The sequence below is a fragment of the Rhineura floridana genome, chromosome 14, assembly GCF_030035675.1.
Source record: "Rhineura floridana isolate rRhiFlo1 chromosome 14, rRhiFlo1.hap2, whole genome shotgun sequence".
Lineage (NCBI taxonomy): Eukaryota > Metazoa > Chordata > Lepidosauria > Squamata > Rhineuridae > Rhineura > Rhineura floridana.
This window is the reverse complement of record NC_084493.1, coordinates 36,618,497-36,637,812: the sequence shown is the minus strand read 5'-3', so window position 1 is coordinate 36,637,812 and position 19,316 is coordinate 36,618,497. Positions and strand designations below refer to the sequence as shown.

The window sequence follows — 19,316 nt, the reverse complement described above, 5'->3', positions numbered from 1 at the left end:
AGTGAATGAAAACAGAGCCACTAAAGACGCCTCCAAGGATTTTGGCTGGAAATTCCCCCAGCCCTAGCAGGAGATGCTAGGGACTGAACTTGGGATCTTCTGCATGCAAAGCATGTCCTCTGCACCACTGAGCTATGACCTTCCCTTAGCTGCCACATGAAAGTAAAAAAAAAAGTGGCAATTCCTAGAGAGAGCCCAGCCTGAGAGTTTGTTTGCCCACTGTTTTGTTCACAAGTGTATAGCCATGTCTGCAACATGGCAGCCCAGGCTGGAAGACCAGGGCTTGTGGCAGCATCAGGTAAGAAAACGAGCAGTATGCAGAGTGCTTGACATTTGCCTAAACTGGCTAATCCTAGCCAAAAGGGGCTGAAAAACTGGGACAGTTTTACTCCAATGAACTTGTGGCTCTGCAGATGATGCCAGGCTGCTATTCCCCTCGTTCTGGAAATTGGCTATGCGGGCCAATGGGAGTTGAAGTCCAACATCATCCTTGCTTTAGACCCCATGACCTCTGCCAAGAGCAGATTGACCATCGGAGAGGAAGCTCCATCATCATAACAGGGTCCTTTCCATCCATTTCATTTTCCACACATCAAGTGATTACCAGAGTGAAGCTTTTTGGCGAGGCTGCCCAGCGCTTCACGGTCGTCAGCGGCCACTCCTGCAGGACCTCCTTGGTCTTCTCATCCACACGCATCACCGACTCCTTGGTGATACCAAGCAAACGAGGGACCAGCTTGTTCTTCCCCTTCATTTTCTCCTGTGAAGGAAGAACTGGCGCTGATGCAAGTCTCCGTTTACAGCCTGGGTGGCAAACCTGTGGCCTGAACTTTTGTTGGCAAAAGGAACCTAACAATTTAAGCATGCAGGTTTAACATGTAATTTCAGTGTTATTGTTTTTAAATTACTGGTTTTATTGTATATTTTTATTTTTAATGTAACTTTTTAATATGTGCGGGTCCTAAAGCCACCTGTCATGAGAACCTCTAAGAAGGTTTGATATTTTGACTTCCGGGAAGGATTGCTTCGCTTGTGCCTGCCTCCGAGGCGAGCTCTCGTCTCAGAGGAAGCTTTTTCAGTTTTAAAACCAGCCAAAAGGTTTTTTTTTGACTGGTAAAAACTTTCTCCCAGGCAAGGGAGAAACGAAGAGATTATCCACAAGCTTCGTTGTGTTTGTTGGGGGACTTGAATTCATTAGGAACGAAGGACCTGCCAGCAACGTCGGACGGAGCCAGGAATTTCAAGCAAGCTCAAACTGATTAAGCAAGACTTTTTTTTTCTTTAAAGAAAAACGTATTCTAACAGGCAAGCATTCTTCTATCTACTCTTATCATTTTGTTATCGTTACAATAAAAGAGATTTGTTAAAGGATCGGCAACAAAGAATCCCTGGGTGAGTTATAACTTTCTCTCATATACACGGAATTAAGGAGGAAGAAAATCGAAATAGCCTATCTTTGTTTTTTATTGCAAAAAGCTGGCATGGAATTGAGCATTTTAAAGATATAAATGGATGAGGGGCAACTAATCTAAAGAGGAAATCTGATTTTATGACATTTGAGACTATTTTTTTCTGGTCTACTTTTTTTTTTTGACGAATCTGCTTACTTTTTATGCCATTAATTTTTTGGATGCTGTGAACTAAATTTGTTTTGCACTTTTGGACACATAAGAGATAAGGCGGTTTGTGCTGTCTAGAGGGTGATGTCAGCAGGCTTGGAGGATTAACTCCTTTGTGACTGGAAAAAGAAATAAACTGTTCTTTGCTTGGGAATAGTTAAGAATGACAATCAAGAAGGTGGCTGAGACCCTGGATGTACAGGAAGGGGTTCTCTATTTAGATATGTTTCAGAAAATAATGAATGAGATTAAACTGGTGAGACAGGAGCTGAGACAGAGCAGACAAGAGATGAAAAGTGAATTTGGCAAAATGAGACAGGAGCTGATGGAAATTCAGGATTCTGTGAGAGGGGAGGTGGATGAGACCAAAGATACGGCTGGACAAATAAAAGAAGATGAAAGAAAAATTAAAGGAAAGGTTCAAGCCCTGGAGATTGGGATAGATATATCAAATATAGACTTGGAAAAAGATTTGGATTTTATGGCTGTGATGGATCCTGGAGACAAATATCACTGTTTGGAATTCAGCGCTGTCCTTGAAGGAATTGGTGAAGAGATTAGAGATAAAGATATCAACGGTTCAAAAAAATTCCTGGATTGGAAGGATTTGATGGAACTTGAAATGGAGAAAGTTTACAGAATTAATTCCAGATGTGTGACAATGGAAAAACTCTCGGGAGATGTGATGGTGCATTCTGTGGAAAGGAGGAGCAGAGATGCAGCTTTACAACAACGTTTCAGTGGTACATTCGGAATTGATGGCAAGGAAATATTTGTGATGAAAGAAATTCCTATCAGACTTTTATTATATGACTACTATGACTATGACAGCAAGATTATTATGGGTGCAAGGATGGAGATGGAAGATGGAATTAACACTGAGAATGGCTATGGAAACTACTGGACCTAGCAGACTTGATGAGATGGATTAATTGACATGTTTATTTGGAGAAAAATCGATGGATATATTTCTCAAGGAGTGGAAGCCTCTCTTTGACTTTTTGCGGAAAGAATAAAGTAATGTTAATGAGATTTGATGATTAATTAAGATAACTACTGGAGGAAAGTGATTTTGTAATGTATTAAGAGACAGGTTTGTTATATATTATAGATCTATAACTGATCTGCGACAAATCGGAAGTCAACATTTTATTTTATTGTATTAGTTATTAATTTGTTTTGTTTTGTTTTGTTTTGTTTTTTGAAACTTTGAATAAAAATTAATGATAAAAAAATAAGAAGGTTTGATATTTTAATGAATATTTTAGATTGTCTTTTGTAAACCGCTTAGGTTTTGTTTGAGTAATCACTATAAGTTTGTTAAACAAGCTAGAAACAAGCAAACACTAGGAAGAACTAACTGACAGTCCAAGCTGTTCAACAATGGAATAGACTGCCTTAGAAGGTGGTTGACTCTTCTTTGATAGAGGTTTCTAAGCAGAGGCTGGATGGCTGCCTATCAGGAGTGCTGTAGCAATGGATTTCCTGCGCTAGCATGGGGTTGGACTAGGTGACCTCAGAGGTACCTCCCATCTCCAGGATTGTATAACTCACATTTCAGATACTCTCTTTGCCTTCCCTCACAAATTTATCACAGCTGTACAATTCACACCATGGTTACTGAAATGGTTTAATTAACTATAGTTGGTACAAAAAAGTTTAAGGAATTTAATATGCATACCCCAACATGTTAGTTTGTTTCATTTATTATTTATTTATTACATTTCTATCCCACCTTTCCTCCAAGGAGCACAAGGCGGTGTACAAACATTGTTCTCCTCCTCCTGATTTTATCCTTGCAACAACCCTGTGAGGTAGGTTAGGCTGAGAGTCAATGGCTGGTCCAAGGTGAGCTTCATGGCTGAGTGGAGATTTGAACCCTGGTCTCCCAGGTCCCAGTCCGACACTCCAACCACTACACTACACTGGACTGTTACTGCAGACAAATAATTATTCAAATTGTTGTCCTCCTGCTGCCTGTGATGGTGCTAGCCTAAAGCCACCTGTCATGAGAACCTCTAAGACAGCCTTTCCCAACCAGTGTGCCTCCAGATGTTGTTGGACCACAATTCCCATCTCTCCTGACCATTGGTAATGCTGACTGAGGCTGATGGGAGTTATGGTCCAACATCTGGAGGCACACTGGTTGGGAAAGGCTGCTCTAAGATATCTCAGTATTTGAAAAATCATGGCCTAATTAAGTTGCATTAAACCAGAACTATCACTAGAAGCTAAAATGATGAAACTGAGGTTATCATACTTTGGACACAATGAGAAGACACGATTCTCTAGAAAGAACAATAATGCTGGGAAAAACAGAAGGGAGTAGAAAAAGAGGAAGGCCAAACAAGAGATGGATTGAGTCCATCAAGGAAGCCACAGACCTGAACTTACAAGATCTGAACAGGGTGGTTCATGACAGATGCTCTTGGAGGTCTCTGATTCATAGGGTCGCCATAAGTTGCAATTGACTTGAAGGCACAAAACACACATACAATTAAGTTGCAATACTGAGCATGTGCTCATTTGCAGGGTGGTTTGAAAGAATGAAGTGAACTGACCAGCAGCTGAAGCACCTCGGGAACAGTATGTGTTGCCAGTTAGCAGAGAAAATGCCTTCCACAGGCATGAAATATTAGGGCTCAGCTGAAATGCCCTCCCTCTTTGTAAGATAATTTTTCCAATGGGCCCTACTAACAGGGGTTATGCATTTGCCCAGTTTAGTGGGTGGACAGTACACATAACTCCCCTTACTTTTGTCCTCAAATCAGCCCTGCAAGGTAGGTTAGGCTGAAAGTATATGACTGGCCCAGAGACACCCACTGAATTTTGTGGCTGAGCAGGGATCTGAACCTGGTTAGAGACTAACCACCCAATCTGGTGCCCTCCAGATGTTTTGGACTACAACTCCCACCAGCCCCAGCATCCTATGGCCATGCCAGCTGGGCCTGGTGGCCGTTGTGCTCCAAAACATCTGGAGGGCACCATATTGGTGACGGCTGGATTAGATAAACATGGAGGTCCACAAAAGCAAAGTGAAGCAGAATCATCCCCTGCAATACGACAAACTTTAAGGACTACTGCTGTAACGCATTTTAATCTCTCAAGAAAGCAATCAGTTCCCATTAGAATCTATTAGTCTTCATAACATTTGTTTCTTCTTGTGTAAAATGAGAGTTTGAGGTTTTCATCTCTCTCTGAACCTTAAGCCTTTTGATTTGGAAAAATCCTGTATCCATTTCTTGTCTGGGCCTTTCATTATAAGCAACAAAAACTGATTTTAAAATAAGCCTACCTTAACAAGGAAAAAAGAGACTCCATATGTTCTCAGAGACCGGGCCAACTTCACGTATTTCACCTTGGCTTCAATTTCCGTCATCGCTCCGCAGTTTTTGTGCTCCTGCAGAGAGGCTCCAATCGATCATTTTGTCATCATTTAAAACAATGACTAGAAAACTACTGGGGGGGGGGAGCCACAAGGTCTTTTTGTTGTTAATGTCTTCCTAGCCTTCCTTCAAAGGTTTTGAAACAGACAAAATTCAAAACAACGATCATCCATGGGAATGAACAACCTATTGACATTTTTATTGGGATCACTTGGGATCCATAGCTTTCTCTGTCCCTCAGGAAGTCAGTGCTGGTTGCGGGATTATACAGACTGAGGGGAAAAACCCTAAATGATTTTTCTGCTTTACCATCCCAGGGAGCTAGAGGAAGTGAGAGAAATAGCAAAGAGATCAGCCCAGCCCAAGAAATTTTGCGGCCTGAGGCAGAACAGGAAATTTTGCTGCCACTCTCAGTCAAGGTATAACCCAATGCTGGCTGTTACATTGGCACCTGAAGCAGAAACGCCCAGAAAAACCTCTTCCTGGGAATAAAAATCGTAAATTAAAAAACCATTTCTCACCCCTTCGCAACACTCAAAATAAGCTGCTTGACTGAGGTAACTGCCCCACTTTGCCTCATGGCAGGGCTGGCCCTGCAGAGAGAGAGAGTAGGAAACATTGTCCACTCTGCCAAGTGAAATCTTCCCCTTGCCTCATCACAGTGAACCAGCTGTTCCCACATCTTAGCTCCACTGAAGGTTGGTGTCCATCTTGCAAGCCATCCCACCCTTTCCCTGCCACTCCAGGGGAATCCATATCCCAACATCCCATCAAACTTATAGCCCCCAGCCCACCTTTACCCCCCCCAACACACTTCAAAATGAACAGGATCCTCACTTGGCTGAAACCACACACTTGCTTGAATTCTGTCTGTTCCAAGCTCCTCTCTTGATAAGTCGACAATGGAAGCATTTCTGCCAGCTAACCCATAATTCCTATACATCCCCTATACCCCTTTCCCTCTCATACCAATGCTGGAGAAAGACACAGCAAAATTTAATTTGCTGTTTTTATTCCTGCAGAAATGGAATAATTACAAAAAACAACTGCTTCTGCTGAATTGCCCTTTCCTTTCCAAAAGTGCAAAGACACAATGTGCGAAAGTTTGTGAGTGAGCGCATGACAGCCTTCCTTACTCTCCAGGATTACCATGGCATTCCAGGGACAAGATATTAGCAAGCTGGGTGACATTTTCTCACTCCAGTAGGATCGCTCTCATTCTCTGCTCTTTCCAAAAAGGGCTTCAATTAATTAAACTAATAAAAGGTGGCTGATGTCTCTGGCAATCAAAAAGCAGACAATGGATTTAGGAATGCAGGAGGCTGCCTTATGCGAAATCAGGTCATTAGGTCTATCTAGCTCAGTACCGTCTATGCGGACTGCCACCAGCTCCCCAGGATTTACTCCCCAGCCCTATCTGGAGATGCCAACCTGGAACCTTCTGCAAGCAAAGCAGAGATGCTTTACCACTGGGAGACCCCCTGGGAATACCGGGTGCCGTAGGCTTAGAGGAAGGCAATGGTAAACCTCCTCTGAATACCTCTTACCATGAGAACCCCACGAATACATCCAAAAGATTCATAGGGTCGCCATTAGTCGTAATCGACTTGAAGACATAGTACAACAACAAAGCATCTTTTCCCCCTTTCCACTCTGAGCCTCCGATGAATTTAGGGCTAGATCTCAGAGACTGCCCAAGGAGGTAGTCAACCTGTGCCTGGACTATGCCATTGCATTGATTGATTGATTGATTGACTGATTGACTGCTCCCCAATGACCTGTGCCCTCCAGATGTTTGGGGCCACAGCTCCCATCAGCTCTAGCCAGTGCGCCACAGGGCATTTGGACCCTGCTGTCCAAATCAAAAGGCCCTTGTTCCATGGGGCCCATCTATTATTTCATCAGATTTGTATAAAGAAGGGACATTGAAAGAAAACCTCTTTTATTAGGGCTATATTAGGGCACATAAGCCCCAGAGCTCCATGGGATCAGGACCCTTCCAAAGACCAGGAAAGTCAAAGGTCCTTAGCAGTCAAGTCATTTAGGGATGCCTCTCCTTTGTCCATACAGGGTCCTTCCCAGCTGTGAAGCATCCAAGAGAGGGGGTCTAAGGTCTGCCCCTCAGGGCCAAGCAAGTTCGTCTTGGGCAGGTGGGGGCAGGCTTCCCCTAGTGGTGAATGAGGATATCGGGGTGTCTCCTGGTAAAGCCCTAAGACAGGGCAATACTGACTCCAACGTTTACTCAGGGTCTAGAACCAGCACTCCTCCTCATTTCTCCTGGCCAGTCTGGATTTGGCAACAGGAGCGATGGAGAGGGTATCTCAGATCCCTCCATATGGGACTCTGGGGAGCCTGCCACTCTCCTTCAGCCCCTTCTCTTTGGGTCTTTAAGGGGAAGACTCTTGGTGGCTGTTCTGGAAAGGGCTTTTTTTGCCCCAAGTGGGAGTTCAGCCCCTAGACCTAGGCCTGCCTCACCAGCTTTTCCTCCCTCTGCCATGATCTCCTCTTCCTTAATTAATGTAGGACTGTGGTCTCATCTGCAGTATACCTTTAAAGCAGTATCATGCTTCCCCCAAAGCATCCTGGGAACTGTAGTTTGTTGTGGGTGCTGAGAGTTGTCAGGAGGCCCCTCACAGAGCTACAATTCTCAGAGCGGTTTAACAATTGCTCCTTCTTCCCAAGTAACTCTGTGACGGTAAGAGGGGCCTCTTGATGGTGCTCAGCCCCTTTCCCTTACAAGCTGGCAAATTGGGGCTGGTTGAAAATGGGCAATGGCTCTGCTGGGCAGAACTGACCCGCTCGTTCAGTATACCTGCTGCAGAGGTCTACAGAGCTCTGCCCTTTGAAATTCCATTAACAGCCAACAGGATTAGTAGACAAAACACTGGGCATCTAGGGGTTCAGCAACAAGGAAGCAACCATGGAGGCTATGTGGGTGAAATGGGCCGTGAAGACCCTTCGGCAACCACCTTTTCTCCCTTCAGATGTGGTCCTTTACGCATTCTACATCGCAAACAAGAACCGCTGAAACATGTTCATTTCATGGAGGAAATGCAATGAAAACCAAGAAAATCTTCAAACCGCACGGAGAATGTGAATTAGGATAGCAAGTTTGCCAAAGAGGGAAGAAGCCTCCTCAGCGTCTTTTGCACCTGAGCTGGTGCTAGTTTACTGCCAAAGAAAATGCACAAGGTTATGACAGCAAAATAAAACAGACTATTACATATCTATATAAAGCGTGGGAAGGGGGACACCACACTCTTAATTACCTGAAATATCCTCTTTTCAGCTCCTCTTTGCTTGATGTATTCTTTCGGAAGGAATTCTTTTAGACTGGAAAAAAACAAAGAGCCACAGGTAATGGAGAGACGATTGCCTCTGCCTCGTTTTGAAGCAAGAACGGATGTCAACCATTCCTTTACATGGCTTCTAGTCCCTTGCAGCTTTCCTTTCTCCTGACTAGCTTCCCACCTCCCTCCTCTTCAGAACCAGCCAGTCCAGGGAATCCACCCAAAAACCTTTACTGGGTCCGGGAGTAAAACTAACAGCCAAAAGGAATAGCACATATCCAGGTCCTTAAGGGGACACGTGACCCCTCTCAGAATCACTGCCACTACCAGCCACGTGAGAAGCCCGCAGGAAACATTTAGATCCATTTTAATGGCCCTGAGCGGTGACTTTTCACTGAACATCCATCTGCCCATTTGAATTTCAGCAGATTCTGTCCTTTCATGGCCTAGATATTTCTTTTTTTAAAAATGCACCAGTTGCCCCCCTACTGATTTAATGTTCCCAAGGCCAACTGGTACACAGTGGTCAGAAAACGTCAATAAAGCCCAAATGAAGAATATTGTTATTCTGACATTGTTATAACATTAGCTTTTCCCAACATGACATTCATTTTAAGTATTGTTTTAATATTTTTAAAACTAAGATTTAATTCAGCTATGTCTTTCTACCCTGGCCTTCCTTCAGTCTGGAGCTGAGGGCACCTTCACATAAGAAAGCATTAAAACAACCATCTAAAACAAGATCATTACATTGCATTAATATGATTGATTGATTTTTATTTACGGTCATAGACCAAACTGTTGCATCAATATCACTGAGGAGCACTGCCAACGCCTAAAGGGACCACACACCCAATGTAAAAGAAACGTGAACCAAAAGCCTGGATAAACAAAAACATTTCAACTGACATTTAAATATATCCACCGTGGGGGCAGGCCGAGTATCCCCTGGGAGGGGTTCCATAAAGGGGGTGCTGTCACCAAGAAGGTCCTGTCATGTGCCACTGTTCTCTTAGCTTCCACCAAGGATGGAATCACAAGCAGCGCATCTCCTGCTGATCATAACAAAGAGGTCAGCTGCCCACAGGGAAGATGCTCCCTGAGGTACTTCATTGTTTATGGGCTGTTGCATTATAAACTTTGTGACCAAGAGGAAAACAAGCAGCACATCCACTAGATGGATTAATTTTCAGAGGAGAATTTCCATGAATATTTGACCAGAATTCTGAAACGGCTGAATTTTGGCAGCAAATCAGTTGCAGAGCTTTACTAAAACACTGCAGTGCTGGAAGTTGGAAATGCAAAACGTGTCTCCCTTCCACTCGCTGCATGGGACACGATCTTGCAGGACATTCTCCTGCACAAGCCACGTGGGAATGAATGCGGGCAGTGCAAGAAGGCATGCTGCCACGGCCCCGCCTTGAGCTCAAGGGTCAGAAGTGGAAGAGCCGGACAAGCGTAGGGCTGTGGTTCCACCAGCTAGGGAACTGGATCAGGCTCCTGATGTTGATGGTTCAGAGCCTGAAGCTGGCAATCCAGAGGCTGCAATGACTGAGTCAGGACCTCTGCAAATGCTGTCCCTTGAACCCGACTCCTCACAGTTGAGTGCCTCCCACACCTGCCCATTGAACAGGAGGCCATAGAAATGAGGAGAAGGCCCAGGGCTGGCCCTTTTAAGATCTGCATTCACCAACCTGCCTTGGCCTTGGGGGTTCGCAATACAGATGAACACATAGCAGAAGTTCCTGGTGACCTTAGTTGACCTTAGTTCCCCTATCTGAACTACAGGCCCCTCTGTTTAGCACTAGGGATCAGCCACGTAAATGGAAGACGGGGACTCTGAGCACATGAAGAATTCATTCTCAGCCCCTCTAGGATTAGGATTCCCAAGTCAGGCAGCATTGTCTGCTGCAGATTTCAAGCACTAGAGATGCTCATTTCAAGTACTAGAGACGCTGAGGGCCTCTTCTCGTGTCACATGGTGGATTTTGGCTGGTCTGACAGAATTTTCTAGGCAGGTTTACAGTTCATGGAGCAGCAGTACTGATGGAAGAGCAAAGTTTGTCCAGAATTCCAATACTGATGAAATTTGGTGGCAAGTCAATAGCAGGCTGGCCCAAGTGGCAAAGCAAAATTCAAAATATTCTTTTTGCAGATTTAATAATGCTCAGCAATATGACATGTGAGAAGAACCTTGGGATTGTTGTTGATTACAAGCTGAATAGAAGCCAACAGTGCAATGTGGCTGCAAAAAACACAAATGCTATTTTAGGCTGCATTAAGAGAAGTATAGTCCCCAAATCGCATGAAGTGCTAGTTCCCCTCCATTTGGCACTGGTTAAGCCTCATCTTGAGTGCTGCCTCCAGTTCTGGACACCACACTTTAAGAAGGATGCAGACACTGGAACGGGTTCAGAGGAGGGCAACGAGGATGATCAGGCAACTGGAACCAAAGCCCTATGAGGAGAGACTGAAATACAATTCTAAATACAGAGTACTTAAGAGGAACAAGCCTATGGCCATACTACCCTAAACATGCCCAATCTGGTCTGATCTGGGAAGCTAAGCAAGGTCAGGCCTGGTTAGTACTTGGATGGGAGACCACCTGGGAATACCGGGTGCCATAGGCTTAGAGGAAGGCAATGGTAAACCACCTCTGAATACCTCTTGCCATGAAAACCCCACGAATACATCCAAAAGATTCATAGGGTCGCCATAAGTTGTAATCGACTAGAAGGCATAGAACAACAACAAAAGACGAACAAAGAGATCTGCCTCTTCAGGAGCGCTGCTGTCGTTCAAACTCGCCCTGAGGCTGACTTGCCGCACAGTGGCCTTCTGCCAGCGACTGCCCTCCAGCTCCCCAAATCCAGCTCCCCAAATCGCATGAAGTGCTAGTTCCCCTCCATTTGGCACTGGTTAGGCCTCATCTTGAGTGCTGCCTCTAGTTCTGGACACCACACTTTAAGAAGGATGCAGACACTGGAACAGGTTCAGAGGAGGGTAATGAGGATGATCAGGGAACTGGAAACTGGTCTCCCTATGAGAAGAGACTGAAAGAACTGGGCCTGTTTAGCCTTGAAAAGAGGAGACTGAGGGGAGATGGGATACCACTCTTCAACTATTTGAAAGGTTGCCACACAGAGGAGGGCCAGGATCTCTTCTCGATCATTCCTGAGTATAGGACACGAAATAAAAGGCTCAAGTTACAGGAAGCCATATATTGGCTGAACATCAGGAGAAACATCGTAACTGTTAGAGTACGAGAATGGAACCAATTACCTAAGGAGGTGGTGGGCTCTTCCACACTGGAGACCTTCAAGAGGCAGCTGGACAGCCACCTGTTGGGTATGTTTAAAATTAGATTCCTGCATTGAGCAGGGGGTGGACTAGATGGCCTTATAGGCCCCTTCCAACTCTATGATTCAATGAAGTAAGATGGCCCTAGGCAAAGTTGCTTAGGACCAACTTAATGTAATAATGCTAGCACTTTAAAATTACACAACAATGCCCTGGCTAGGTGGTGGGCAGTGGTCTGGAGAAAGTCAGAAGCTGGGACCTAGGAATCAGGGCCCAAAGGCAATGAGGATCTGAGGTCAACCCGAAGGCAGAGACAGAGCACAAGGCAAAAGTCAGGACTGAAGAGCAATCAGGACCAGAGGGCAAGCCAGGACCAGAAATGCAAGACTCGCTATTGCTCAGGTAGACTTTGTTGCTCAAGCAAATCCATTATGTCCTTCCGGCCGAGAAGGAGCCATTGGCTAGTCCGGGTGGGTGGAGTCAGGCCAGACCTGGAAGGCAGGCAATGGTCCAGCAGTTCCTAACAAGCAAAAGCTCTGGGTGTGTCATTGGGTGTACACTCCATAGGTAGGTGCAGTCAAGACTAGTTTTGTGATGGCTGTACCTGTGTGATACGAGGAAAACCCAAATGATACCTCTCTTTCATTAACTAACACGGGGAACAATTCATCAAGAAGGTTTCCTTTGCAAGCCCCATTATTAATGTGAATGGAGTTGCACAAAAGCATGGACATTGTGGAAAGGCTTTTAGTTTAGTAGAAAGGTGGAGCGGGGGAGGGGAATGGCAGAGGTGTGTAAAATAATGCATGGGGTTGAGAAAGTGGACAGAGAAACATTTTTCTCATAATATTAGACCCAATGCAACCATTCAATGAAGATGAATGCTGGACAATTCAGGACAGACAAAAGGAGGTACTTCTGCATGCAGTGCACAGTGAATCTCTGGAATTTGCTCCCACAAGAGCAGTGATGGCCACCAACCTGGATGGCTTTAAAAGGGGATTAGATAAATTCATGGAGGACAAGGCTGTAACTGGCTACCAGTCACAATGGCAGTGTTCTGCCTCCACTGTCAAAGGCAGCATACTGTGAATACCAGTTTCTGGGAATCACAAGTGAGAAGAGGACTGGAGCACTCAGGTTCTGCTTGTTGGCTTCCCACTGGGACATCTGGTTGGCCACTGTGAGAAAAGGATGGTGGCTTGATCCAGCAGCTAGCCTCTTCCATGCTCTTATGAAGGCAATAAACGGATGTTGGAAAGTAAATACATGCATCACACAGGTACAATCATCAGGGAACTGATGTTGGATGTATCCCTTGGTGGCAAGCCCAGGCCTTGTGTGAAACAGCTCTCACTATAGACCTTCACTGCCTATAAGGACATGTAAGAAAGCTGCAGAAGGGACCCGTCTTGACACCATTTTGTTGATAGTTTTCCTTAGCTCAAAGTTTCATTACTTATTGTTAATGCCAGAGAAGGATGCCAAACCCAGGGAGAAGCCTTTATCAATGCCAACCTCTCAATAGCAAAGCACAAGTGAGCCCCCTTCTGTTCCTTTGCAAATGATGGTTGAACACAACATTAGCCTTCAGAAGAGACCCTGTCCAATTAAAGTTAAATCATTTGTAAGGAGTGGGGGGAAGGTGGAGGGACCCCCACCCCAGAAGACATAATCCATGAGCTCTTTTGAATTTGAACATTGAGCAGAACACTTACCCTGCAGAAGGGAATAGTTTCTCTTTAGAGAGATACAAAAATTCAGTTATGATGAAATCACATTATTTAAATTCTGCAGAACTGGGCTTGCAAAGCAGGGCAATGTAAATATTTGTTTTTAATGTTTTTAATCGTTGTAAACTGCCCAGAGAGCTTTGGCTATGGGGCGGTATACAAATAAATAAATAAATAATCATCCATCTCGTGTTATTTCCTGTGTTGGAAGTGGGTTTTAACATTTGTAGTCTAAATGTGAGCTATTCTGCTGTTCAAGCACAGCAACCAAAATCGAAAAGGTGGCACACGCCAGCCACAGCCCACCACACTGCTGCACGCATGGACCTCCACCCACCACAAGCAAAAAGGTGAGCGGGGGGGGGAGGGACGGCAGAGGTGTGTAAAATAATGCATAGGGTTTAGCAAGCGGACAGAGAATGCTCCTTTGCACACCTGGAGGATTCCCCACCACAGAGGGAATGGGTCGTTGCTGATGCTGTTTTTTTTTTTAAAAAACCTCTGTCTGAAAACACTGCATTAGGCTGCAATCCAATACATGTCTACTCAGAAGTAAGCTCCATTGGGTGCAACGGGACTTCCTCCCAGGTAAGTGTGTATTGGATTGCAGCCTTACCCTGTTGATCAGTTGCTTTAGGGAAAGGGTAAAGCGCTCTGCCCGACTCTTCACCCATAGCTTGTGAAGGCTAGAGGACAATTTGTATGTGAGAGAGCCTTCACAAGGCATTTGGTTCTTAACTTTGGAGGGCTTCTGTTGAGTAGCCTTCCTAGGAAGGGTTGCTCCACCACCTTATATACTTTTTAAAAAAACTATATATATCTTTTACTTTGTATTAACTGTACGTCGCTTTGAGTGCACACATTTGTGTAGAAAAGTGACGAACAAATTTAATAAATAAATAAATCTCCGGCTGCCAGCTAAAGTGATATAGTCCTCTACCACCACCTCTACTACTTCATTTTACTGGATGTGCAGATTGAGTCTGAGAGGGTACGTTGCGAAAGAGTATGGGTAACGGTGGGCTTTGTTCAAACTCTCTGAGAGTCTTGTCCAACATTACTGGTTTTCTCAACAATGAAACCCTGATTTGCTTTTGTGGAATCTCTCCCTCCTGCCCCCCAGCCCCATGCTCCTCACCCTGGAAACTACTGGGCTGCAACACTTATCTAAACAGCACACAACAGTTTACCCAAAGTAACTTACTCTAAAAATCCGGGTTTGTGCTTGTGCTCAACGTGAGGTCCAAACTGGATCTGTGCTTGGAAGCCTCCAAATTCACATGCCTTCTCGAATGACACTGGATGGGAACCATTCAGAATGTCATCACGAGCCTGGAAAACAAGTGAAGAAAGAGGCCATGTCACACCCAGGAAGAGGTTGTACACCAACATACGTGGTCCCCAGTAGCTGAAAATCTTGGTTCTATAGTACAGTTGGGGAACCTGTGGCTCTCCAGATGCCGCTGGAATAGAGTTCCTATCATCATTCCTGACCACTGGACATACTGGTTGGTGGGGCTATTGGGATGTGGGAGTCCAATCACATCTGGATGATCACAGGTTTCCTATCACTGTTCTGTAGCATTTATCTCTTTATTACATTTTCCCCAGAGAGCTCAAGGTGGCATAAGTGGTTCTCCTCCTCCACATTTTATCCTCATAACGGTTAGGTTGAGAGCCTGGGACCAGCCCAAGGTCACCCAGCAAGCTTCACTGGCTGAGTGGGGATTTCAAACCCTGGTCTCACAGGTTCTATCCTGACGTAGTATGCCACACTGACACTCTCATACTGGAGATATTTCCCTTATTCGAGAAGCTAAACACACATCCTCCATCATCACATTATGGTAGAATTAAATGACAATTCTGTTGTACCAAAATGATGTTTTGTTTTAATATGCTGCCAAACCTTCCTGTGGCTGTGTGGGGGTATTGCTATTGTTTTGTTGTTGTTTATTGTTATGTTTTTATAGTGTCTTATTGGCTGTGTTTTAACATTGTTTAAGTTGCCTGGGGACCTTTGGGTGTCAAGCGACTACTACTACTACTGTGGAATTCCCTCCCTTTGAATATTAGGCAGGCGCCATCTCTGCCATCTTTTTGGCGCTTTTTGAAGACTTTTCTTTTTCAACAAGACTTTTAAGTTGAGAGCTATCCCAGTCTGTGTCTGTGTCAGAATTGCTTAATATGTTTTTAATAATGTTTTTAACCCTTTTAAAAACTTTTTTTTAACATTTTTAATGCTGTTTTGTCTTAATGTATTTTAAGATTTATTTTTATGATGTTTTAAAGTGTTTTTAGTGCCTTGTTTGCCGCCCTGGGCTCCTGCTGGGAGGAAGGGCGGGATACAAATTAAATAAATACTACTGCTACTGCTGCTGCTGCTGCTACTACTACCAACAACAACAACAACACCAGCTCAGGAACTGGATCATTGAGAGGATTTCTCAATTCACACTTTAGCATACCTGAACGTAAAGCAAGTTGAGCTGAACAGGATCTCTTGAATCCACATTCTGGTCCGAATAGAAGAATTTGCGTCTGAGCAGCAGGGTCTCATTCTCATCTACTCCTTGCTCCCGAAATGTTCGACTGTGATCTAACCAGTTCACTAAGTGGAGGAAAAAAACCAAGATTCACAATATGCATATTGCTATAGCTCAGCCTCTGCCAACCGGACGCCCTTCACATATTTGGGACTATAATTCCCATCAGCCTCAGTCAGCACAGCTATGCTGGCTGAGATTGATGGGAGTTGTAGTCCATAACATCTGGAGGGTACCAGGTTTGTGAAGACTACTGTGGCTCAATCTTTTTCCCCCTCCTGCATTCTAACTCTAATGTACATCCAGGTGCAACCTATTCAAGTGGGTTGAGGTGTCAACATTCAATAACACAACCTTCCCCAATCTGGTGCCCTCCAGGTGTCGTTCACCTCCAACTCCCATCAGCCCCAGCCAGCATGGCCAATGGTCAGAAAGGATTGTAGGAGCTGCATTCCAACATCATATGGAAGGCACCCAGCAGCAACAACATGGGGAAATGACAAAACAGTTGGCCTACAATTAAAAGCATATACCTATATGCAATTATGTCCAATTTTAATAGAGTCCAAATATTAGATACATGTACCTGATAACTCTTCAAAAAAGAATGCTAATCCAATAACTTGTTTTAATTATATACCTGAACAAATACTAAGACATCCCTTCTCTATCTGGCAAACATGCTATAGCTTGCTACCATGTGCTATCTTGTTGCCATTATCATGTTATATGCCTGTGTATTCGTCTGACATGCATAATGAAACCTTTAGCTCAGAGTCACGCTGTACCATGGGTATATTACACCACTGGTTCCCAAACCTCCCCCCCCCCGGACCACTTGAAAATTGCTGAGGGACTCGGTGGACCACTTGATGATCTTTCAGCCTATTGTAGCAATTGTAATGCCCTATGCTCCAGATGTTGGTTGATGAGAGATGAGAGCTGGAATCCAGCATCATCTGAACGGTACCAGTTTTGCTACCTTGCACTATTACATTTATTTATTTATTTATTGCACTTGTATACTGCCCCATAGCCGAAGCTCTCTGGGTGGTTTACAGCAATGAAAAACATTAAAACAAATACACAAATTAAAAACATGTTTTAAAAACAATTTAAAACACAATTTTAAAATTCAAAACAATATAAAAACAATTTAAAAACATTAAATTTCCCCTATTATATGGGGAAATTAATCCTCAGACAGCAGACCAGATTGTACAATCAAAGAATATACATTTTTTGATTATAATATAGAAATATTTCTCTATATAAAATATGCAAAGTCATCATGCTGCAGTTCACTTTGTCACTCACAGGTAGCACTGTGAGTTACAGCGTGGCTGCCACTTCCCTGCCAATTAAGCTGAAGAGAGCAGGAGAAGAAGCGTGGGAAGGAGAACGGGGGCTGGAAGCGGTGGCCAGCCTTGGGATTGCCAGCTGGAGTACTCCCCCACCCTCTGGGCCTGAGTTAGGGTTCTTCCATGCTACATAAGAACCATAGGACAGAGTACAATTACAACTGGATGTATACTTCTAATTGCAACTTGGGAAAAGGTTATTTTGCGCCTTATTCTTTTGATCCATAATATCACCTGTTTGACAAATGCAAGGTCAGAAACTAGGGTGTTAGCATCAACACACTAGTACAGCCTTCGCCAACCTGCTGCCCTCCAGAGGTTTTGTACTACAACTCCCATCAGTCACTGAAGCTGCACTGCCAATTGTGATGTGACCATAGCTCAGTGATAGATTGCATCCATCTTGCATGTGGAACGTCCCAGACTATATCCCTGGAAGCATCTCCAGTGAAGAGGCTTTCAGGTAGCAGGTGATGGGAAAGGCCTTGTGGGTCAAGAAACCCTAGAGAGCAGCGCCAGTCAAAACAAGCAATAGTTGGCTAGATGGACAAATAGTCTGACTTAACATAAGGCTGCTTCCTGTGTTCCTTAAAAACCGCTGAATTGTTATCACGGACAGTGCAGCCAGTTCTGACCTTTAGAGAATGTAGGACTGTTTTATATATAATGCACACAGCTTGTGCTGAATTAAAGTTAAAAAGAAACAGGAACACTGCAAGAGGGCTTATTTTCTGAAGCACCGTTTTGGCCCCAATTAACCTCTTGTAAGTTTTTTCTCCTTTGCTCAGTTTTTATTTTAAACTGATGGGCAACTCTAAAACCTGCTTGGGAGGGGAAGCCAGAACATACCTACGAAAAGGAAAAATAAAATTAAAATTACTGCCCCTGCCAAGACATGCACTGTGAACTTTCAGCTTGGATTGCTGTTGAAATTACAGAACAAAGCAAAGATTGTTTTAACTTCCTTTGTAAATGCTACTGATATTTCATACTGTAGATCTCGGCAGACAAAAGCATCACACCGTATTGACCCCCAATATCCAAGGGGGGGGAGAGGGAGAGAGAGAATTCACACCTAAACCACATTCCTTATTACTCTATTAAGAGAAGTGGCCAGCAGAAGCCCTAGACTGCTCAGAGACCAATTCCAGTATGAAGGAGAAGATGGCTATGATTCTATGGCAGGGGGTGGAGGAAAGAGGGGGTATAAAGAATATGTGTAACTGTTGCCTGGTAACCACTATTGTTATAGTGCTACATATAAAGGATCCTACTCTTGAGTGCCACACATTTTGTCAAATCAAGAAGAAGCAGCTGGTTCCAGAGTCTCATTCACTAACCTGCTTTAAGCGCACTCTTATAGTCATGCACTGAATAAATGGGGAAACATCCCCTCTGCCCCCCCCAATCTTTATACCTTGATTTGCAAGTACAAGTAAAAGATGAAAGGGTAACTAATTCAGATGAAGTGATCTTGGGTGTACAATTATTGATTATACGGTGTCATCAGTGCGCCTGGCACTTTGTAAGAGCCTCCCACCTCCGACAAGAAACTTGGAGGACAAACTGGGCAAGGAGTCTCCACCTCCTTTACCAGGTCCTTCCAGGCCACAAGGCATAACTTGCTTAACTCTTCAGATTCCAGAGCAGCCCTCATAGCCCCCATGCTGGAGGAGTCTAAAGCTGCTGAACCCAGCAATGGCCCTTTAAAGGAACAGACAACTCCTTGGGGATTGGAGGGACACAGCAAGACTAAGCCGGCCATCTTTCATAAGGCTTCAAGAAGGGTTTCTGTAACTTGCTGCAGCAACAGTTCCCTTCTAGCTAGAGCTCTGTCCAGGGTCCTGACCTCGGACTCTATGATACCTTTTACTAACATTATGAAGCACCATAACCACAGCCTGCTTCCCTGGCAGCTTGGAGTGCATCCAGAGCAGGAGAGGTCAGAGGATAGGTCCCTGCCCCAAGGGGCTTACATGGTAAAATAAGATCCATGGGAGATCAGAGAGGAACAGGAGGGAGATGAAGGCAGGGGTAAAAGGCTTAGTTACAGTGCAGCAGGGATGGTGTCATGTTCTAGC

At 44.4% G+C, this 19,316-nt stretch overlaps 1 protein-coding gene and 1 pseudogene across 8 annotated transcripts in view; one reads left to right on the top strand and one right to left on the bottom strand.

Annotated features, from left to right (window-relative positions):
* TLN2 (talin 2) overlaps positions 1–19,316 on the bottom strand; it is a 232,395-nt gene that overhangs the window by 115,479 nt on the left and 97,600 nt on the right. For 7 of the 8 annotated variants that reach the window (XM_061595996.1, XM_061595999.1, XM_061595994.1 and 4 more), the window contains exons 6-10: positions 15,797–15,939; positions 14,533–14,660; positions 8,275–8,338; positions 4,915–5,019; positions 605–760 (exon numbers count right to left, since the gene is read on the bottom strand). In XM_061595996.1, coding sequence (XP_061451980.1) covers positions 605–760; positions 4,915–5,019; positions 8,275–8,338; positions 14,533–14,660; positions 15,797–15,939 — 596 coding nt within the window. The remainder of the gene's footprint in view (positions 1–604; positions 761–4,914; positions 5,020–8,274; positions 8,339–14,532; positions 14,661–15,796; positions 15,940–19,316) is intronic. The other variant, XM_061596002.1, reaches the window with a different exon arrangement.
* Positions 10,807–10,925, top strand: LOC133370151 (5S ribosomal RNA; annotated as a pseudogene).